This window comes from Panthera pardus, unplaced genomic scaffold (assembly GCF_024362965.1).
Source record: "Panthera pardus isolate Hobbes unplaced genomic scaffold, ASM2436296v1 HiC_scaffold_8, whole genome shotgun sequence".
NCBI classification, from domain to species: domain Eukaryota; kingdom Metazoa; phylum Chordata; class Mammalia; order Carnivora; family Felidae; genus Panthera; species Panthera pardus.
The window spans coordinates 15,799,942-15,822,761 of NW_026527013.1; the positions used below are offsets into that span (position 1 = coordinate 15,799,942).

Here is a 22,820-nt window from a genome sequence, read left to right on the forward strand (position 1 = left end):
CACGACAGCACGTTTAGCCCTCCCTTCTTCCCTGAACCCCCTCCCCGACTTCCCTTCCTCTCGCCAGCCTCACCCCACCCATCTGCCCGGTGGCCGGCCGTGTCTACCTGGGATGCCCTTACCTGGCGAAGAAACAGCTTGAGTCGGGAGGACGTGGAAACACGGCATCTTCTTCGCCCCGGGGGGCCCTTGCATCTATAGCAGTGTCTCAGCCTCCTGGGACTCCCCCAGGCCCCGGTCCCACCCCGGGGACAAGCAAGTGCCCTGCTCCGCCTGCCCGAAGACAGCCAAAGATCAGCTCAGGGAGCATTTTCCCCTCTCCATCGCCCCTTCCTTTTCCATCAACAATTGCCAATGTAGAAGTGAGAGAGCCAGAGCCCTTGGCTGGTGTACCCTTTTAGACACGACGTTCAACGAATATGGGCCAAGAGCAGGGAACTCACGGCTCCCTCGAGGCTGCTGAATCACCCATTGCTTTCGTTCTTACAGCTCATGGTCTGTAACTTTCGGATGTGCTGTTCATTGGCCTTTCCCATTTAGATAATCAGTCCAGATGCATCGAAGGCGTCACTTTATTCTGTATGAATGGACGGTGATTGAGGGGCCACGCGTCTGGGGAGACCCACTCTGCCAGAGGGCACCGGTGGGTCCGCAGGACGACAAAAGTACCTCAAAGAGGAAATCGGTCTTCACTCGTGATTGCACCCCGCGACAAAAATGAGAGAGAGGCCTCTGTTGCAATAACGACAAGGAACGGACTGGGGTCTTTTCTCCGTTACAGACAGTAGAAGTTACGGGCTGCGGCTTCTAGGCCATGATCATCCCCTAAACACCCTTCAACTACCAGGCACGGCACCTGACCCTGGGGCCCAGAAGGGGGTGTGACCGTGTTGTGACGGAGGGCCCTACCATAGCTGTGGGCTGGAAAACTTCACCTGTGAGCTTCATTAAGAATATAACTTCATGTATGCTGAGGCTTTTTTTTTAATGCTTTTTTTAATGTTTTTATTTTATCTTTGAGAGAGAGAGACAAGGTGCAAGTGGGGGAGGGGCAGAGCAAGAGGGAGACACGGAATCCGAAGCAGGCTCCGGGCTCCGAGCCATCCGCACAGAGCCTGACGCGGGGCTCGAACTCACGAACCGTGAGATCATGACTTGAGCTGCAGTCGGACGCTCAACCGACCGAGCCACCCGGCTGCCCCTGTGTATGCGTAGGTTTTTTAAAAAAATGTCATCGAAACACCCAACCTTAATCAGATGAAAGGTGTTGTCAGGGTCTACGTACCTGACGTATGGTAGTTACGTGACAATAAAATCTTACCGTATCTGACCCCAGTTTTAAGGTGTTTGTGACCCCCCAGCATTCCCTGTGTTCCTGGGTGTGTATCACATCCATGATTTTCTAAAGGAGGGCCACCATTCAATAGGATTTTTAGACATCTGTGCTGCCTGCCATGGAAGCCGCCAGCTACGGGTGGCTATCCAGATCTTATAATGTGGTTGGTGCGACTAGGGGACTAGTTTCATTTTAATTAGTTTGAACTGAAAAAGGCACACGTGGCCAGTAGCTACCGCATCGGCTGGCCCAGCTCTGTGGGTTTAGGTCCACCTGTCAAGGCCAAAAGGGGGGTTACGTGGTGGTAGATGGAGCTGGGGGTGACGGTCCCACGTCGGCCTGTCCAGGCAACGTCGCCCGAGGAAACCTCGCACACACACCCCGGTAGCCTGGCAAGGCTTGTTTTTCCACAGCCCCTCCTTTCCCCTTTTCCCTGGAGTGGCTGTGCTGTCTAGGAAAAGACGTTTTTGTAGACCATCGGTCTGCGTGTGTGTCTTCAGAGAAGATGGTTTCCCTTAGCCCAGGACGTCTTGGCTTTTCACTTCTGGTTGCAAATCATCGATTCTGCTGATTGCTGAGGTTGCAGCTGGTGACTCCCTGCTCCCCACCCTCCCAGGCCACCCCACCAGTGACAACGCAGGTAGGGGTGGCCTGACTTCCTCTCTGGTGTTTTTACCGATATTGCCTGCACAACACTCGTAGAAGCCTTGCCCCTCATCCCAGGCAGAGAGCAGGCCAGCCCTTGCCCCCCGACGGAGCTGGTGGGACCCACCTTCTCCCGGAGCATCTCCCGCTGCCCTCCACAGTGAGTATCACCCTTCTCGGTGTCTCCTGTGCCCCCCCCACTCTTGTGTTTCCTCGATGGCTTCTAAAACCCAGGCTCTCACTCATTTGTTCAGTGGTCGTGAGCCCCAGGCACTTTGCTAGAAGCTTCCAAGAAGGCAAAGGCGAGTCCGGTAGTGGCCTGCCCAGGTTTCCAGGGATGAGTCAGAAGACTCCCTCCCACCCACACGTGTGAAGTAAAGGTTCGAGGCAGTGAGTTCTGTGATTTGTGACTTACAGGAGGGAGAAGCAGGTGCTCGGGGCAGGTGACAAGAAGGGGGTCAGGACTGGGAAAGCGAAGCCCCCAGGAGGTCCTCGGGTCCGAGAGGCAGCCCCGTGGGACAGATGTTTGGGGCAGCCTTCTCCGTAGCAGGGAAAAATCGGAAACAAGCAAACTCCGCTCTAAGCGGTGACTGGTTAAGTGAAGTGTGGCATCGCCAGACAACAGAACACCCCCCAGCCATCCAGTCCGATGACAGCCCCGCGGTCACTGGTGTGAAACGTGCACCAGAAAGAGGGGTAATGAGAACGCAAGATAGAAAATGGGTTGTGTGGTCCGATTCCCTTCCCACTAAGGGTGCATGTGTGGGAAAAAGTGTAAAGAAAGTGAACAGAGGCTGACCCAAGCAAGGGGTGTTTGAGCGGTGTTTATTTTCTTCCCCGTATACATTTGCTTTGGGTTTTTTGTTGTTGTTGTTGTTGTTGTTTTTCTGGTACATTACGAAACGTGCAAAATCTCCTTTATAATCGGAAGAAAAGCAAAGCTGCTTCGTTTTCAGTGACCCATCCGTGACTACGGCTGTGTCCTTCCAAACACCCCAACCCTCTCCAGTTCTCTGTTCGCTATTGCCCTGCACCTGCCGGAAGGGCCACTGAGGAGCCCAGAGCTGGAAACGCGGGGCAACCACCAGCCCCCCAGGGCCCGTCTCCTCCTCCCCCTGCTGAACAGGCCCAAGTCCATCTGCCCTTTCAGCCCCTGGAGCTCGATGCCTCTTTTCTCCATATCCGTCTATCTGCTCTGAAGGCTTCCTCCACCTCCCCCCCCCGCCCCCTCCCACCCCTCCCGGCCAAGTTCAAGGACTCCCCACTCACAGGCTGCAGCGTCTACTGGGGGGCAGGGAGGCGGGCGCCCGACCCAGGCTTGGCGAGCAGCCGGCCGGAGAGACGGCTCAGAGACCCCACTTTTGTGCCGGGGGTGGGGGGCGGGGTGGGGTGGCGGGCAGAGCTACTAACAAATAGATGATTCAATCTCAGTGTAGCGAGTCGGACAAACGTGGACGTGAGACCTGAATTCCTGACTCCCGTCAGTATCTGTATCCAATTCACTGGCTACGGGGAGCAGGGACGGGAAAATGCTGCAGCCGCAGATGCTCCGTGATGGTTTTGTTTTATTTATTGATTCACTTACGGAGAGCGAGCGAGCAGGGGAGGGGCAGAGAGAGAGAGACAGAGAGACAGAGGATCCAAAGCGGGCTCTGCGCTGACAGGCTGACAGCAGTGAGCCCGATGCGGGGCTCAAACTCACGAACTGTGAGATCATGACCCGAACCAGAGTCGGAGGCTCAACCCATGGAGCCAGCGAGGTGCCCCTCCGTGATGATCTTCGTGGTGATTACCTAAGGACCGCAGGGAGCAAAAACGCATGGCCGGGGGCAGTAATGGATGTCAGCCTAACTTTTCTCCTAGGTCCTTTTTTTTTAAAAAAAAATTGAATTAGCAGCGCTCCCTTCCCCCCGCCCCCCCACCCCACCAAGGTTCCTGTACACGCTTCCTGTTTTCTGGCCTTCATGCCTTTGTTGATACGTTTCCCTGTCCTCGAGCAGGGTTCCCTCCCCTCTTTGCATGTCTCCAAGCTCTCCAGCCTTCAAGGGGTCAGCAAAAATGTCACCTCCTCAGGGAAGCCCTCCCGAGTTGCACTGGGGTCATGACTTCTGCCTCCTAATTCCCAAAGCGACTCGTAGCATTTAGCCTTGCTGGTATTTTGCAGCGATGACGAGCTCATTACCCTTGAACGTGAGCTTCTGGACGACTTGGATCATGTCTCATACAGAGTTCAAGCCAAGCAGGTGTTTCAGGTGTCAAGACACATTGCAGGGGTGAGCGGGGGAGGGGGGGGGATGAAGCATGTTCCCTCTCCTTCCCACAGAGCTCTCTGCATTCCGCAAAGAGCATGGCACTTGACCTTTGCCACGGGGTCCTGCAGGAGGCTGGGCTCTCACCTCCATTTTACAGCTGAGGAAACTAGGCGCGGTGAGGGCTGGTCTCCCAGGCAGAAAGGGCTGCACCAAGGGACAGACGGGGGCTTTCAAACGGGGGTCCATCGTGCTCCCCCCACCTCAGCCCATTATGCTACGGCACAGGGGCAGGCTTCGCAGATCCCAGCGGTTGCAGAACCGCAATGGGGCCACCGGGAGCACCACCGGGGAGAGACTGGGGCCGCACTGAGCCAGACGCCAGAGAGCGCTCCCAGCAGACCGGAGAGGGGTCTGCTTTCAGGACGCTTTGTTGTGTGTGGGTGTTTGCCTCCTTCTCAGGGCCGAAGAGAAAATGAAAGCGAGCTTGGAGACTTTGCAACTGGTGCAATGAAATCTTTGGAAAGTATTCTGATGGAGGAGAGAGGGGATACGTGGAGAGCTGTCAGCAGCGTCTTTCTTTTAAAAAAAATTTTTTTTTTAATATCCATTTATTCTTGAGAGAGAGAGAGAGAAAGACAGAGCACAAGCCGGGGAGGGGCAGAGAGAGAGGGAGACACAGAATCTGAGGCAGGCTCCAGGCTCCGAGCTGTCAGCACAGAGCCCGACGCAGGGTTTGAACCCACGAACTACGAGATCATGACTTGAGCTGAAGTCAGACGCTTGACCGACTGAGCCACCCAGGGGCCCCTATTAGTAGTGTCTCTGTGAGCCAGAAACACATTTATCATAGCAGAAAAAGAAACCTTCACGGAAAGCTGATGTAGGCTCTCAAAGTTGCAAACCGAAGCTGCCGAGAATTTGATTACTAGTCCTGACTGCCTTCCAGACCCTTCACTGGGGCAGCTGTGGGTACCTCCTGGGGATGAGATCTGCAAACAGGTGTACGGAAGGGAAGAGAACTGGGGCTTCTTAAAAAAAAAAAAAAGGTTGACGAGTTATTTTTATGATAGTTCTTAAAATAAAATTTCACGCACAAAGGAACATATTTAAATAGTTTTCATAACCTAAGGGAAAAAAAACGAAAGTCTCACTTTCCACGGGTCATAATTGTTCAAGCTCCTTGCAGAAAATGTTTCAGTACTGATGAGCAGTGAAGTGTGTAATTTTTACATTTTTTTTTTTCTTAAAGACCGTGCAACACAGTCTTCTACCTTGCCTTTCTACCTAATACTCTTGGGGACCTCCTTATATCAGCGTGAGGTCTATTTTATTCCATTTATGGGTGACTTCTGTAGGTTTTTTTTTTTAGTGTTCACTTATTTAGTTTGCGAGAGAGTGAGTGAGTAGGGGAGAAGCAGAGAGAGAGGGAGAGAGAGAAAATCCCAAGGAGGCTCCGCACTGTCAGCACAGAGCTCGAGGTGGGGCTCGAACTCACGAGCCGAGAGATCATGACCTGAGCTGAGATCGAGAGTCCGACGTTTAACTGACAGAGCCCCCCAGGTGCCCCCGGGCTCCTTGTGTTTTACTGAAAGCTGTATCAGAATATTGCCAATTGTTGGGTATTTAGGTTGTTTCTGGTTTTTTTGTTCTGCGAAAAAATTGCCACATACATCTCCATATACGTATCTTTATTTAGGCTGTTTTGTGGAAACAGCAATAGAACATGTTCCCAGCAGATGAAGTGCTGAGCCAGGGCTGTTGTGCTTTGTAAATTTGACAGATGTAGCTTAATACTCCGAGAAGGTTGCACAGGGCAAGAGGGCAGGAGAGGTGCAAATATCAACCATCCCGTCTCCAGCATCGGGGAAACCCAGGAGGGCTTCATTAAGGAGGTGACTTTTTTTTTTTTTTTTTTTTTTTTTTTTTTTGCTGGCCCTTGAAGGCTGGAGAGCACGGGGACACGCAATTTATACTCCCCACAGCAATGTGGAGGTCTCTTCCCCAAACCCTTACCAATATCATCATCCGCAGTCTTTATTTTCAACCTAAAACTAACTAGCTATAACGAACCATAACCAAAGCCACTCTTTCTTCTTTATGTGGCTTCTTTCCTTGGGAGCTTGTTTTCGTTGATGTCATCCGATGAATATTCAAGTCTTTATTTAAATTTCTTTTTTAACGTTTATTCATTTTTGAGAGACCGAGAGACAGAGTATGAGCAGGGGAGGGGCAGAGAAAGAGGGAGACACAGAATCGGAAGCAGGCTCCGGGCTCTGAGCGGTCAGCACAGAGCCCGGACGCGGGGCTCAAACCCATGAACAGTGAGATCATGACCTGAGCCGAACTTGGGTGCTCAACCGACTGAGCCCCCCAGGCTCCCGAATATTCAAGTCTTTTTATGCAGCTACTAGAAATACATGTGGTATTTTCTGGCTAATTAATGTCTCGAAAACCAATCTCTCTGTTCGCCAAGCTGTAATAAAATTAAACGAGCTGAGTGAGGAAGACCCAAATTTAACCGGGCATTTCAAAAAATGATTTATTGGTTCAGAGCATGATTCAGGGAGGAAAAAAAAGAGGATGGTAAAGTCAATGGGACCGTATGTAATTTGGGGAGTCGCCCTCTGAGAGGAGGTAAACACCCTTTCCTCATCAAACATCCCCCCGCTAATTTCAGCAGCCATTGGCGAGTTTCTAATCCCAGGACCCCTTTATATATGTATTAGCTGGCACTGCAAGAAGAGGTTTTTCACCTCTTTGTTCATGTTTTCATTTATTTTCATTAGTACGGACTCCTGGATCCTCACGTAGTTGGACGTGCTACGAGGATGGCCATCGTTATTTAATTTGGTGCCCGAGTTGCCTCTGATTTGGCTGGCGGGAGCCCCATCAAGTTGGCAGCTATGTCCTTTTGACGGGTCCTCATGGTCCTTTGAACACCTGTTTGCTTCCTGATGCAAAAAATCAGTTCTGGGTGCGTCTTGCAATTGCCCTAGCTGTGGAATCAGACATTTCTCCAGAGTCCTGCTTCCTTTTGGTGGAAGAAGGTATTTAGAGACCAAGATCAGGGCACTAGGTGCTTGTCTGCTGGGTCATTGTTTTGGAGCCCTTGGGGGACAGTGCCAGGAAATGTGTGTGAAACACAAATACATGTGCATATACACATAAATTATCTGTCTCTATCATCTATCATCTATCAATCTGTCTATTTATTTATCTCTAATCTGTCTATTATCTATCTATCCACCTATTATCTATCTATCTGTCATCTATCAATCTACCAATCAATCAATCAATCAATCTATGTATCTGTCTATAATATGTCTATTATCTATTATCTATCTGTATATCTATCTCATCTATCATCTATCATCTATCTATCCATCTATCATCTATCAATCTATCAGTCTATCTATTTATCTATCTCTAATCTGTCTATTATCTATCTCTCTACCTATTATCTATCTATTTATCTATCATCTATGTATCTGTCATCTATAAATCTATCAATCTATCTGTCTACAATCTATTATCTATTATCTATCTATCTACCTATCTCATCTATCATCTATCTATCTCATCTATCATCTATCTATCAATCATCAATCTGTCTATTATCTATCTATCAATCATCTATGTGTCTATCATCTATCAATTTATCATTCTATTTATTTATCTATCTCTAATCTATTATCTATCTATCCACCTATTATCTATCTATCTATCATCTATCTATGTATCTGCCATCTATCAATCTATCAATCAACCAATCTATGTATCTGTCTATAATATGTCTATTATCTATCTATTATCTATCTATCTATCTATCTATCTATCTCATCTATCATCTATCAATCATTTATCTGTCTGTCTATTATCTATCTATCTATCATCTGTGTGTCTATCATCTATCTATCTATCTGTCTATCTCTCTAATCTAAGCTTGAAAACCCAAGTTCATCTTGAGCCCTCAGTTCCGTGAGAATGGCACAAGGCACTCCAAGGCATTTTCAAGAAGCAGCTGGCAAGAAGCTTTCAAGGAAGAAGTTCTGGCTGCCTTCCTCCCCACCTGCTAAAGGCCAGATAGGACTCTGAGGAGGGAAGTAAGCCAGAAAATTTCCATTAGCTCTCACTCACTTTCTTTTCTTTACTCGAATCATTTTACTGAGGTCCAACTACAAAGGATTACATTTATAGTGCAGACTATAAGCTCTGACATACGTATACCCGTGAAACTTTCACGTAATGAGTATCATGAGTATATGTGTCACCCCCAAAGGCTTCCTTGTGAGCCTTTGTGCCCTCGCTCACCTCACACCCTCCCCCGCCTCTTCTCCCTCTCTCACCAGGAAATCACTGGTCTGTGTTCTCTCACGCTAGATTCGTTTGCATTTTCTAGAATTTTATGTAAGTGGAATCACGCTGTATGTGTGCTTTGGTCTGGCTTCTTTATGTAGCATAATTATTTTGAGATTCATTCATACGACTGTGAGTATCAGTTGTTCATTCTGATTCCATTGTGTGGCTATGCCCACGGTCCATGTATCCCTTCCTGATAATGGATAGGGTATCCAGTATTTGGGTTATTTCCAGTAATTGCTGTTGCAATAGAGCAGCTACGAACATTCCTGCATCAGTCTTTGTGTGGACACATGCTTGCATTTTTCTTAGGGAAGGACATCGCAGGGCGATGGTTAGGTCACGTGCTGGGTGTATGTATAACTTTTTTTTTTAATGTTTATTTACTTATTTTTGAGAGAGAGAGAGAACACAAGCAAGGGAGGGGCAGAGAGAGAGGGAGGCACAGAATCCCAAGCAGGCTCCAAGCTCTGAGCTATCAGCACAGAGCCTGACATGGGGCCTGAACTCACGAACTCTGACCTCATGACACGAGTTGAAGTCGGACGCTTACCCGACTGAGCCACCCAGGCGCCCTTATGTTTAACTTTTTAAGAAACTGACAAACGGTTTTCCAAAGTGGTTGTACCACTGTTAGGTGCTGAAAACCACCACACTCTCAGAAAAGGAGGATGAGTCACGATGTTGTGTTGTAGAAAGGAAACCAACAGGTGAGGGTTGAATCTATGAAGGAGAATTGTTTTATTCTGAAAACTTGGGGTGTGGTGCTAGACGTGTTTCTTGGGAACTTTTCCTTGCTAAAAATATAAAAAGAAATGCCTGGCTCAGGCGGAGACACGTCCTCGACTGAAGCAAGCTATTGTTCCCTTAGTCATACAGGGGTGGGTTTACAGAGATTCAAAACACATACGCACAACAGCCGAGATTTATGGAAGTCAGCTTGGAGTAGGTAGGTGTTGGGGCCCAGAGAGGTCTCAAGCCAACCTCTGTCCTGTGATCTTCAGGAGCCCCCTGGTTGGTAAAATAAGGAGGGGGGCATTTAGCAAAACAGACCCTGACTGAGAAGTGGAGTCGAGAGCAAATGAACTCAGGTAAAAAGAACGCTGGGAAAATACGAAGTCCCCAAAGGGGCTCTTAGGGGAGAGGTTTCTCTCGTTTCTATGTTGACAACCAAGATCATTTTGGAATCTAGACTATTTGGCTTGGTGTCGATATAACATGGACTATAACTCTCGCCTGGGATTTTTATATTTTTTGCACAAGGACAAACAGATATAGCCTCCAGTCTCCATCGTTAGGCGTTTATTACTGTTCATTTATAAGACAGACCTCTTTTTGATTTTTGCCTTCTCTTCCTAGAAGCAAGCTTGCATCCGACCCATCATGGTGCCCACAGAACTCACAGTGAGTATCGCCATGTTCCTCAAGCTCCTCGAAATGCACTGTCAGAAAGTGGTCCAGGTTCATTCTTCTGCATGTCTCCGTCCAGTTTTCCCAGCACCACTTGCTGAAGAGACTGTCTTGATTCCATTGGATATTCTTTCCTGCTTTGTCCGAGAGGAGTTGGCCATACGTTTGTGGGTCCATGTCTGGGTTCCTTATTCTGTTCCACGGATCTGAGTGTCTGTTTTTGTGCCAATACCATACTGTCTTGATGATTACAACTTTGTAGTATAGCTGGAGGTCCGGGATTGTGATGCCTCCTGCTTTGGTTTTCTTTTTCAAGATTGCTTTGGCTATTCGGGGTCTTTTCTGGTTCCATACAAATTGTAGGCTTATTTGTTCTAGCTCTGTGAAGAATGGTGGTGTTATTTTGATAGGGATTGCACTGAATGTGTAGGTTGCTTTGGGTAGTATCGACATTTTAACAATATTTGTTCTTGTAATCAATGAGCATGGGATAGTTTCCCCCCACCCTTTTTTTTGTGGAAATGCACTGTCATCTTGCCTGTTTTTTTGGGGGGGGGGCGGTGTGGGAAGGAACCTGCTGTGGAGGAGACATTTCTCTGTGTGGGTTCCCAGGGGTAAGGTCTCTGCCGAGCAGTGCCCCATATGGGCGGCCAACGCCAGCACAGAGGGCTTTACAAACATGAAAAACCGGAAGAGCCTCAGGGTTTGTGGTGAAGTGAGAGGAACACACTATTTTAGATCTCATTAACAGGTAAGAGTTTTTATGATTGGATGTGTCTGTTTGGAAACTAAGACAAAGGAGGATATGGGACAACCCTGAATTTGTGGGGTTTTTTAAATGTTTATTTATTTATTTTTGAGAGAGAGCATGAGTAGGGAAGGGGCAGAGAGAGAGAGAGAAAGGGAGAGGGAGAGAGAGAATCCCAGGCAGGCTCCTTGCTGTCGACATGGGGCTTGAACTCACAAACCGTGAGATCATGACCTGAGGCCAAGATCAAGAGTCGGACGCTTAACCGACTGAGCCACCCAGGTGCCCTCATCATTTGTTTTGAATAAACCCGTGGTGAGCACATCAGTTCTGTCTCTTACGCAACAGGACATAGGCTTTTCAAAAACCACATAAGAGCCTATATTTCTCTAAACAAGACAAAGAGGCTAACGAAAATACTGCGTAAAGCCATCATCCAGAGAGTCATTTGGGATTTTGTAGCCAAATGTAATCAAGGACAGAATCACATCAGATTGCTCCGTTTTTTGCCGTCCTCATAAACGCCTCCCAGAAATATCTAACTGGTTTAATTGTGCCTTTCTCAAAGAGAAAGTCTGGGTTTTACAAGTCGGTGGTTGAAATCAAGCCTTCTTAGTGGGGCTAACAGACTGCCCTTCAAGGTACACTGGTCTATGAGTTCCAAGGTCCACGGAGCTCGGTGGTCGCAATTGTTGACCTTAGACAAGTCGGCGATGCAACGCTAATGATGTTTAGTAGTGCATGTGTATTGTTGCATATACCTAACAAGAAAAGAGACGATTAACTTGGATCTGCTGAAGTAAACGAGGTAAGTCTACTTTTCTGACCAGAATCAGACCCTTCATTTCTCCTGTAGTTAGAATTTGCCTTTCATCCTGGAAACAGCTAGGTTGGGGCAGCCGAGCCGGGGCTGTGTCTCAGCCCGATTCGGTTTTGTCGTCTGGGATCTCGGAAGCTATCTAGACTCTGCAAGGCAGGCCCAGAGAGGAAGAAAAATACACCCCGATGATGACCTCTTATGGTCAAGAGGTGCCCAGCAGCACCTAAATGGGGAAAAGATGGGGCTCTTATGGCTATTGGCAAACAGCCCATGACATCCCAGTGGCCACTGTTCCGAGGAAGGGCTGTGCGCCGGTCAGTACCCAGGACGCCGCCTTCCTTCGACCTCACGGTGAAGGCAGAGCCATGTTTGTGGATGAGGAAACCGAGGCTGGGAGGGTGGGGGAGGGGTCAGGGTCATGGCGAATTGGAGGAGGAGACCCGCAGAATGCTCTCAGTGCCCACAGCATCCCCGGGGTGCTCCCTGTAAACAACTGTCAAAGGCGCTGAGATCCAGGTCTTACCGTTTGGAAGTCTTACTTCCTCAAGTGTGGGGACAGGGCGCCCTAGAGACAGAGGGCGGCCGTTCCCGCTCCTCCTGACCAGCTCACATCCCTCCCTCCCTACCTCCCTCTGTCTTCCCTCCCGCACCCCTTCCCCCACGCAGGTGCCCACTTTGGTGCTGAGAAGCAGTAAGGGGTGTGGCCTCACAGGACATGGGCTTTGCCCTTGGCCCTATTCTCTGCCTAGAGGTGCAGGCGACGGGCCTGGGGCTGATAGAAGCCTTCCAGCCTTCCGGAGATAACCTGAGTCAATGCAGGAGGCTCCTGAAAATCCGGAGGCCTTCTTCCTGCCCCAGAAGATGCTTAGCCCTTGATGCTTGGCCCCGCTGCTTCTTCTTCTTTTTTTTTTTTAAATTTTTTTTAACATTTACTTATTGTTGAGAGACAGAGTGCGAGCAGGGGAGGGGCAGAGAGAGAGGGAGACCCAGAATCAGAAGCAGGCTCCAGGCTCTGAGCTGTGAGCACAGCCCCGATGTGGGGCTTGAACTCATGAACCGTGAGATCATGACCTGAGCCGAAGTTGGACGCTTAACTGACCGAGCCACCCAGGTGTCCCTCTTTTTGCTTCTTTAACCAAGCTTAGCCTGGGGTTTCTGTACGTTTCTACTGTGCAGAACTGGCCTAAGGGGTCTTGTCTGGTGACTGTAATTGGGCTAGAAGCTTGGCCGAGCTTCCCAATTAAAAAGGGGCCCTGATATGGTTCATGAGGGAAAAAGAGACCCTTCCCTATTCTTCAAGAGATACGAAAGCCTTTCTTCACATCTCCTTTGTATTTAAAGGCCTAACGTCTTGGGTAGGTCTTAGTGAGTAGGACACAGATGTCTATGAAGCAGCCCCTGGAGGCCCTGCTCTCAGGGGAGAGCGTGGACCCCACGAGGGCTCCTTAGACACCACCTTGATGTAGACTTTAGGAAGGGTGCCCGGGAGAATGTGGGAAGTTGTTCTAGGCATTGCCCAAACTAGAATGTTCTGGCATGGGCTCCTGGGTGGGAAATAGACTGGAAACATGCAGATTAGCCTGTCATTTCACCGATTCTCTCCTGGGATCTCTTCCTGCTGTGCAAGGCTCTGAGAGCAGCCTGCCTAGGTAGCTTCTCCAGCAAGAACAGGGTCTCTAGGACCGCTCAGAGAGCAGGCGAGCTGGAAGGAAGGAATTCATTATCTCAGAGTCCTCATGGAAGCCTGAGCCCTCATCTGAGAGAGGTCTTCCTGCCCTGGAAATGTGAGGATTACGTCACACACGCACGTCACGGCCTTGGCACTGGGTCTGGCATGCACTAGGCACCCCAGCTATGGCGAATAAAATACGTTGGTAAATAGTGCCGTTTACGTCTGCTGGGAAGTTTTCGAAGGATACCGTGTCTAACATCCAAAGGATGTATACCCATCGCGCATGTGCAGAGCTAGACGCGCAAGTCCCAGCATGGTGGGGGGACACGTTTGCCCAGGACTCCCCTAGCCTGGGAGGTGGACTCTTCCTTATAAAGGCAGCCAAACCTTTCATCTTGTACGGATGATGTAGGCCTACCTTGGTCTTCACAACAAATGTGGCCTTGACAACACGTATACAAATCTAGGTTTTTTTTGTGTGTGAGTCAAACCACTTTTAAAATACGCCTGCGGGGGCGGGGGGGGGGAGTCCCTAACTAAATATAGTTCTATGCTGGACCACCGGGCCCTCCACCCTCAGCCAACCGGAGAACACACGCCTTGGGCTTCAAGCGGGACACATTCTGGGGGTCAGCGCTGGGGAGTGGTGGTCGTGCCCGCTTACTGGGCAGTGGAGAAGGTTGGGTCTCCTGGGGCACTGGAAACGCTGAGGTCCCCCCCTTCCCCCCGCCACCCCCTGGGGCTGTATCTGTGGATGGGGACGCTGTTTCCCTCCTGGATTTATAGCTTGGGGCTCATGTGCATGTGACAGTCTATTAGAAGTATTTGATCACCCCCAAAAAACGTAAAAAAGAAATAAGAGAAGGAAGGAAGGAAGGAAGGAAGGAAGGAAGGAAGGAAGGAAGGAAAAAGAGGAAAGGGAAGGGAAGGGAAGAAAAGAAAAGAAAAAAAAAGAAAAGAAAAAAAAAGAAGAGAAAAGAAAAGAACCCCTACAAAAGTAGTTTCACGCTTACTCATTGTGTGGATTCACAGTTAACACCTGCTCATCTGCACGAGCAGATGACTTTTCCCCAAAATGTCACCGTGCCGACCCATTAAAGCTACACTGATCCCCATCTTGGGGTCTCTGTGTTCTTCATATTCTTCCTTCCCACCCTAACAGTTCTTTTTGCTCCAAGTCTACTCAAGCCCCACCTCTCAGGGGACAACCTCCCTGGGGGGCCACGACGATGCCAGGCTGCCAGGTTCGGCTTTGGGAGAAGTCTCCTGGCATCCTCACCAAAATATGTGTCTCCCAGGGAATCTGTCCTCCCAAGACACTGGGTTTCTGGGTAATAGCTGAAGCTGGAGGGAAATCTTTATTTTTTTTATTAAAAAAAATTTTTTTTTGATGTTTATTTATTTTTGAGAGGGAGAGAGACAGAGTATGAGCAGGGGAGGGGCAAAGAGAGAGGGAGACACAGAATCTGAAGCAGGCTCCAGGCTCTGAGCTGTCAGCACAGAGCCCGACACGGGGCTCAAACTCACAAACCATGAGATCATGACCTGAGCTGAAGTCGGATGCTTAACCGACTGAGCCACCCAGGCGCCCCTTAGAATTCTTAACAAAATTTGAATAAGGGATCCTGAAAGCTATGTAACCTGTCCCAGTGCTTGTGCATGTATGTGAAAGGGTATGAATGAGTGTGTGCATGTGAGTGTGTGTGTGTGTGTGTGTGTGTGTGTTGCTGTTTCAGGAGCAGAGGATACATAGTTTGCAGAAGGCTCAGAAGAATCTGGACCCAGAAAAGTTTAGGAGCCTCTGAGGACCTTTATGGAAGAATGGAATAGAGAGGAGAGGGGTGCCTGGGTGGCTCAGTCAGTTAAGCGTCCGACTTCGGCTCAGGTCATGATCTCACAGCTTGTGAGTTCGAGCCCCGCGTCGGGATCTGTGCGGACAGCTGGGAGCCTGGAACCTGCTTTGGATTCTGTCTCTCTCTCTCTCTGCCCCTCCCCGCTCACACTCTGTCTCTCTTAAAAATAAATAAATATAGGGGCGCCTGGGTGGCGCAGTCGGTTAAGCGTCCGACTTCAGCCAGGTCACGATCTCGCGGTCCGTGAGTTCGAGCCCCGCGTCAGGCTCTGGGCTGACAGCTCGGAACCTGGAGCCTCTTTCCGATTCTGTGTCTCCTTCTCTCTCTGCCCCTCCCCCGTTCATGCTCTGTCTCTCTCTGTCCCAAAAATAAATAAAAAAACGTTGAAAAAAAAAAATTTAAAAAAAATAAATAAATATAAAAAAAACTTAGGGGCACCTGGGTGGCTCAGTCAGTTGAATGTCCGACTTCGGCTCAGGTCATGATCTCACAGCTTGTGAGTTCGAGCCCCGCGTCGGGATCTGTGCGGACAGCTGGGAGCCTGGAACCTGCTTTGGATTCTGTCTCTCTCTCTCTCTGCCCCTCCCCGCTCACACTCTGTCTCTCTTAAAAATAAATAAATATAAAAAAAACTTAGGGGCGCCTGGGTGGCTCAGTCAGTTGAATGTCCGACTTCGGCTCAGGTCATGATCTCACAGCTTGTGAGTTCGAGCCCCGCGTCGGGATCTGTGCGGACAGCTCGGAGCCTGGAACCTGCTTTGGATTCTGTGTCTCCCTTTCTCTCTCTGCCCCTCCCCAGCTCGCACTCTGTCTCTCCCTCTCTCAAAAATAAATAAACATTAAAAAAAATGTTTTAAAAACTTTAAAAAAATGGAATAGAGAGGAGAAATCAGAATCATTCAGAGTTCAATACAGGTTTGTGCCCATCTTTGGTCCCAAGGGGGTCCTACCACATCCGATCACTTGTCATGTGTCCTGTAACTGTTCATGTGTGCCCTCCACCAGCAGGTGGGTTCCACGAGAGCTGGAACCACATCTGACTTACCCACTACTGTGTTTTTGGCATGCACGCGGTACCTGACACGGGATAGGTGTGCGAGAGATAGCCATGGACTGTATAAATCTGTTGTGATGTGGGCAGATGCCCTCAGAAATTCCTGCTTGCCCTGCATGCATTTCTCTGTCTCGTCGCAGATTTTGGGGGCTGGGAGGGTCACGGGGTCCGGGCCCCTGCCGTTCTGAGAGCCTCCGAAGGATCGTCCTTGACCTGATGGTGTCTGGTGTCTCCTTGCAGGGTCTTGTCTCTAACATGTCTGACGATTACAGCTACCATCCCACGTCTCCTCTGGATGACTACCTAAACCTCCCTGAACTTTACTGTAAGAAAAACAACGTCCGGCAGTTTGCGAGCTACTTCCTCCCGCCCTTGTACTGGCTCGTGTTCATCGCGGGCGCCTTGGGCAACAGTCTGGTCGTCCTTGTCTACTGGTACTGCACGAGAGTGAAGACCATGACCGACATGTTCCTCCTGAATTTGGCAATTGCTGACCTCCTCTTTCTCGCCACGCTTCCTTTCTGGGCCATTGCCACTGCGGACCAGTGGAGATTCCACACCTTCCTGTGCAAAGTGGTCAACAGCATGTACAAGATGAACTTCTACAGCTGCGTGCTGCTGATCATGTGCATCAGCGTGGACAGGTACATTGCCATCGCTCAGGCCATGAAAGCGCAGACCTGGAGGCAGAAGAGGCTCGTGTACAGCAAAATGGTCTGCTTTGCTGTCTGGGTGCTGGCGGCCATGCTCTGCATCCCCGAAATCCTGTATAGTCAACTCAAGAAGGAATCCGGCATTACCATATGCACCATGGTTTACCCTAGTGACGAGAGCACCAAAGTGAAGTCGGTGGTCTTAACCTTGAAGGTCGTCCTGGGCTTTTTCCTTCCTTTCGTGGTCATGGCCTGCTGCTACACCATCATCATCCACACTCTGTTACAAGCCAAGAAGTCATCCAAGCACAAGGCCCTGAAGGTGACCGTCACCGTCCTTACTGTCTTCTTCCTATCTCAGTTCCCCTACAACTGCATTCTGTTGGTGCAGACCATCGATGCCTACGCCATGTTCATTTCCAACTGTGCCATTTCCACCAACATTGACATCTGCTTCCAGGTCACTCAAACCATCGCCTTCTTCCACAGTTGCCTGAACCCCGTGCTCTATGTTTTTGTGGGCGAGAGATTCCGCCGGGATCTTATGAAGACCCTGAAGAACTTGGGTTGCATCAGCCAGGCGCAGTGGGTCTCGTTCACGAGGAGAGAGGGAAGCGTGAAGCTGTCGTCCATGCTGCTGGAGACGACCTCGGGAGCGCTCTCCTACTGAGGGGTCTTGGCTCCGACGTGGATGGCCCTCTCGGAAGTAAGGAGAAATACAAGTACAGCTTCTCCACTGATGGGACCAGAGGGAAACCAATGAAGAAAAAGAAAAAGGAAGTGGGGGGTGGGGGGAGAAAAAGCCCAGAAAGGGATGAATTTGGACAATTACTTTAGTTAGAATTTCCAAGTCAGAGTTTTCCACATGGACTGGCCATCCCGTGAGACCATGGACTGGCTCTTGGCTGCAATGTGTACAATTTTCGGAGAAGGACCGACAGCTCTTTAGACCACCCTGGCTTCGTCCCTCGTCTGAGCATTAATGCAACTGGAAAAGGTGTTCGATTTTCCCAGTATACTGCGGATGGCTGTGGCTTCGGTTCTGAAGCAACCCCTTCCAACAGGAGACACGGACCCACTGGCCGCTGCCACCAGGAGTCCACAAAAGCACAAAGTTTCCTGAAAACTTCCATCTTGGTGGGGGGATTTTCTACCGTGACTTTGGGGCCTGGTGCCCATGCCAGGTCTTCTAGATTCTTGATCGGAATCTTTTCAAACAACCTCAGATCGTCTCCTCTGGTCTCCTTAATCTGTTCTGGGCCAGGGAGGGACCCTGAGCCTCTTTTGAACTACCTGACTGGCCAGCGAGCCCCTGGACTAGTAGCCATATCCGAACGTCATCCCTATTCTCTCGGTGCTCCCGTGTCCATTTCTGGGTCCTGCCGGGGGGTTCTGTGACTCCACAGAGTCTGCACAAGGACTCCGCGTGTCCACTCGTGTCACGGGGGCGGTCAGCCTGTGCGGGGTCTCTGAGAACCCGAGCGCCCTGGCTCTGTTGTGGGCTCAGTCTTCCAGGTAGCTTTTGTGATGGTCCACTTCTCCACTTCCCATAAAATGGGTTGGTTTCACGGACCCTCTTGTTTCTCAGGCGGCTGGAAGGAGACCTGCGTCCACGCCGCTCCTTTTCTTAATGGATAGCGCTCACGTGTTCAAAAGCTTTCGATTTAGAGATTAGGCTGGAAAAAAGTAATAGAATTCACTTTTGCTTTGTTTCTTTTAACTATTTGGCTAGCACTTTTGAAAACATTTTATAGGGGCCCCTGGGTGGCTCAGTCTGTTGAGCATCCGACTTCAGCTCAGGTCACGATCTCACAGTTTGTGGGTTCGAGCCCTTCATAGGGCTCTGTGCTGACAGCTCGGAGCTTGGAGCCTGCTTTGGATTCTGTGTCTCCTTCTCTTTCCTGTTTTTGCTCTCTCTCTGTCAAAAATAAGTAAAAATTAAAAAAAATTTGTATATTAGAAAAGTGTTTTTTAATGATCATTACAAAAATACCCATACTTGTCACTTTCTTCACTGTCTCTGTATTTTAAATGTGTCCAACTGAAGATCCAAAAGCCATGTTAGAGGGTGAGGAACAAGGGTGGGATAAGGAAATAAAATCTTCAAAATACTTTCAAGCCATCTTGGCTGCCTGGTCTTCCTCTCTCCTCTGGTCAAACTTATTTCCCAGGCTTGTCCCAGTTAGCCCAGTGGGATTTCCAAGGGGAGGCTATTCGAGCAGCCCACGAATCACCCTGGCTTTGCTACTTGCTCTAGAGGAAGCATCTGATTTTCTAGGTGTGCTATGAATTACTGTGGTTTCAGTCCCAAGACCATGGCTTCCAAAAGTGGCACCGAAGCCTGGACTCTGCCACCTCATCTTCCCCCTCCCAGTCCATGTCTCAAGTGTGCGTCAGTGAGAAATGAAGGGAGCAGAACATGGGCAGTGACACAAAGACCTTGCTAACCTACCCTGTGTGCAGGAGGCTGGAGGTAAACAAGCATTGGTCTGGGACCAGCCCAACGACGTGGGCCCCAGTGCAAGAAACACCACTTACAGTAGGGGGGAGGGTGATGTCCCCAAGGCCACTGTATGGACAGAGCCATCGCTCAGCTACCATTTCCAGGAGACCCAGGCGGCTTTGAAGGAACCCAGGAGAATAAGCAACAAGTATGGGCCAAACCTAAATAACATTGCGCAGTTAGGTGGAAAGAACACGACCTAGTTTGGCTTTGCCATTCAGCGCGCTTTTGATACTGTGCTTCTGATACGTGTCACGGGGGCCCTGGTGGAGCTGAGGAAGTGGGGAGAGATGGAGGGAGAAAGGGGTGAGCCATGATGTGCTTGCTGGGTCTACGCTGGCTCAGATTTACCTAAGAGACACTGTAATGGAGATTTAGTGAGAGTTGAGACATAATGCACATTTGGCCAATGCCCATGAGTTGGAAAAAAATGCCGGGGACTATACTTTTCCCCTCTCTGATTTTTAAGGAGGGGGATGTGGGACACCATGAGAATGTCAAACCCTGGGTCGCACTCGGACACACGGCGGTCATGCTTAGTTCCAAGGGTTTCCTTTAGGACATGACTGTCACTATTGCATCATCCCGGACCTAACAGCTCCAAAGGAGGATTAAAGACAGGCTGCGATTGAATCATATGGCAAAGACTGAAAGTATGTTTTGTGGCAAACTGTTTTCATTTTTAAATGATTGCATAAATAGGACCATTTTACATTCAAACTAATATAGGTGTTGGTAGCAGATTTAAGCCACTCAACATTTCGAGAGAATACGCGCTGTGAGTACCTTTTGAAATAAAGATAAAAGAGGGTTATCATATATGATTACGTTTGACTAGAACTTTATAAAGGAGAACAACCAAGAAACTGAACGAAATGTGATGTGTTTTCATTGCCAAAAGAGAGATTGTCTTTTTTACCAAATTTTTTTTTAAGAAAACTAATTTTAAGTCCATACATCACAACACGTACATCCAAGTGGGGTTGTTGTTTTGATGTAGTCGACTTGGATGACTGGAGATTTGGTGTCTTGGGCTGCCTTTCAGGCCTGCAGAATGCTAAGTCACTCAGCAAACATTTGTGTCTATACTAGGAGCCAGACCCTCTCTACTCACCCAACAGGGTTACAATATGCTTTCCCTCAAGATGCTTACACTCTAGCAGTGTGGAAAAGCCAAGCGCCATGTGGCCTCCAACACGGAAGATAGTATGGAAGGCTCTATCAGGTGATATCCCTTGGCTGACAAACATGAGGTGTCCTTGTATGGCTTAAAGACTGGTGTGTAGATAGTTCCCAGGACAAGTTGCATATGGCGACCTCGTCAGGTTGCCAAAGAGCAACAAGGATCTTCATATGTGTTCCTGATCTGGTGTATGTGCCCAACGCCCTCACCCCGCACATAATGCCTTGTATGTAGAAGATACACTATGTTGAAGTAATAAATTCGTTAAAATGTAAAACTGGTCGTTTCTCAAATGTGTATTTCGTGTGTCCGAACTCAGCCATCAGGAAACTTTTTAAGAGTAAAGATTGGCAACCTTGAGCAATGGGATGTTATGTCCTTAGGGCAGTGATGCAGTCCTGTTGTCTACGGGCAGCCTGAGAGGAGCCAGTGGTCAAGGGTGGGCGGGCTGAGCAGGACTGGACACAGTGCTTTCCCACGGCCTGGTGAGTGGCCTGGGTTGCTGCCTGTTGGCTTTTGCAAGACAGGTGTGCGGTTATAATGTCTTCCATTTGCCCATGGCAGTTGTTACAAATAGTCCTGCTCAAGGAAGCAACCAGCTCCAGTGGGCTCCTTCCCTGGATCTGGTCCCCCTTCTCTGGAGGCCATCACCACTGCAGTGTGGTGGTGATGGGTAGTGGCTCCACGATGGGCTTAAATACCCAGTAAAGGCTGTCACGAAGCATGAAACCTTTGGACATCATCGACTTTTGGCTCCAAGAAATGAAAAGCTGTCACACGTGTCCACATGGCCCTTTTGTGTTTATAATCTTTGAATGCTGTGCTTGGTTCTCTAATTCTGATTTGGCCTCATAAGTTGGAGCTTCCCATGGGGTCCAGGGCAAAGGAAGGGCAAAAGTATCCCCCACCTCCCCTGGCTCGGTGCCTGAGGATTTCTGTCCCGCACTGGACTTGACCTCTCTCCATTGGAGCGTCTCCTCCTTTTCCTACACTCTGGTCAAGGGGCTCCAGCACACTCACCTTATTTATTTATTTATTTATTTATTTATTTATTTATTTATTCAGAGAGGTCACGAGCAACAGAGGGGCAGAGGGAGAGGGAGAGAATCCCAAGCAGACTCCAAGCCCAGCACGGAGTCTGATGCAGGGCTTGATCCCATGAGCCATGAGAGATCATGACCTGAGCTGAAATCAAGAGTCAGATGCTCAAGTGGCTGAGCCACCCGGGTGCCCCAACCTTATGCACGTTAGATGCTCAAGAGAAATCTCTCTTTATTCAAGTTGTTTGCGGTGCATGATCAGTAAGCACCGTGGCTGTAGGGTGCGGTTGCCATCACAACCAAGAGGCAACGGTGCTTGTGCCATACCATCCTTTCTCCCCCATCCCCTCGGCCCCTCCCGTTGCAGTTGAGTGAGGTCTGAGCCTGCATCCTCCCGGAACCGGGACTGTTTCTCTAATCAGGTCTATTTTATGGGTACAGGTGCCCCAAGAGCCAATGTCCCATTCCATGTCTTTCTTTGCTTTTATATCATTAAAACCTACAAAAGATATGCAGATGTATCTCTCCAACATTAGACTCTCGATGAGCGCTCTTCCGCCCTTAACGTGCTTACTTGTTACACTCGATTGTGGTACCAGGGGCCAAGTAAGAAGTCCCTCTGGTTGGGTGGAGGTTCCCCATCAACTGAATTTCCCCTCAAGGGCTTGCAGCGAATGTGGTCCGCACATAATCGCCAGCTGGCAGCTCCTCCAGGGTCCGCCTGTGCTCACCTGTGCTGCAGAGAGCAGCTCTGGCCAGAGCCGTGTCACCCCAGGCCACTGCAGCCAATGCCTGAGAGGCGGGGGATAGAGGGCGTCAGGCTGCCAGGCGCTCTGATAGGCGCAGCTGCTCCAGAGCTCCCTGCCTGCCTGGCCCGCTGGCGGAGGATCGTCAGCCTCGCATCGCCGTTGAGCCTCCTTCTGCTCAATCCCGTCTCTTCCCACCTCCTTCCGTGGGTGTTGATCCCTGATCAACATCTTGCACCTTGAACTCCAGCTCAGTGTCTGCTTCTAGAGAAGTCAGCCCGTAACAATCTTTCACCGGGGGCTACCCATCCTGAGAGCCCATCTAAGACCTGATGGGTGCAGAGCACGGGGTGTCTGAGAGCAACGGGGGGTGAGCACCCGTCACAGAACCCATCTCAGAAGGCTGGGGGCTCAGGCTGTGCCTGATCTTAATTGAGTCGTCAGAGATCTTGTGCACCGACGGCAGGTCAGGGTCTCGGTGTGCAGGCCAGACACGGTCTCCCAGGACCTTTCAGCCACTGTCCCCTGCTCGCTCTCTCCAGGCCT

General features: G+C 49.6%; 1 protein-coding gene across 2 annotated transcripts; it reads left to right on the forward strand.

Moving 5' to 3' along the window:
* Window positions 1–1,994: 1,994 nt before the first annotated feature.
* Window positions 1,995–18,924, forward strand: CCR9 (C-C motif chemokine receptor 9). Of its 2 annotated transcripts, XM_019416548.2 has the most exons (4): window positions 1,995–2,141; window positions 7,020–7,280; window positions 9,952–9,996; window positions 16,390–18,924. In XM_019416548.2, exons 3-4 carry the CDS (start codon window positions 9,976–9,978, stop codon window positions 17,470–17,472), a joined length of 1,104 nt encoding a protein of 367 aa, XP_019272093.1. In that variant the 5' UTR covers window positions 1,995–2,141; window positions 7,020–7,280; window positions 9,952–9,975; the 3' UTR covers window positions 17,473–18,924. The 2 variants fall into 2 exon arrangements, with proteins under 2 accessions (XP_019272093.1, XP_019272094.1); XM_019416549.2 differs by lacking the exon at window positions 7,020–7,280.
* Window positions 18,925–22,820: the final 3,896 nt, after the last annotated feature.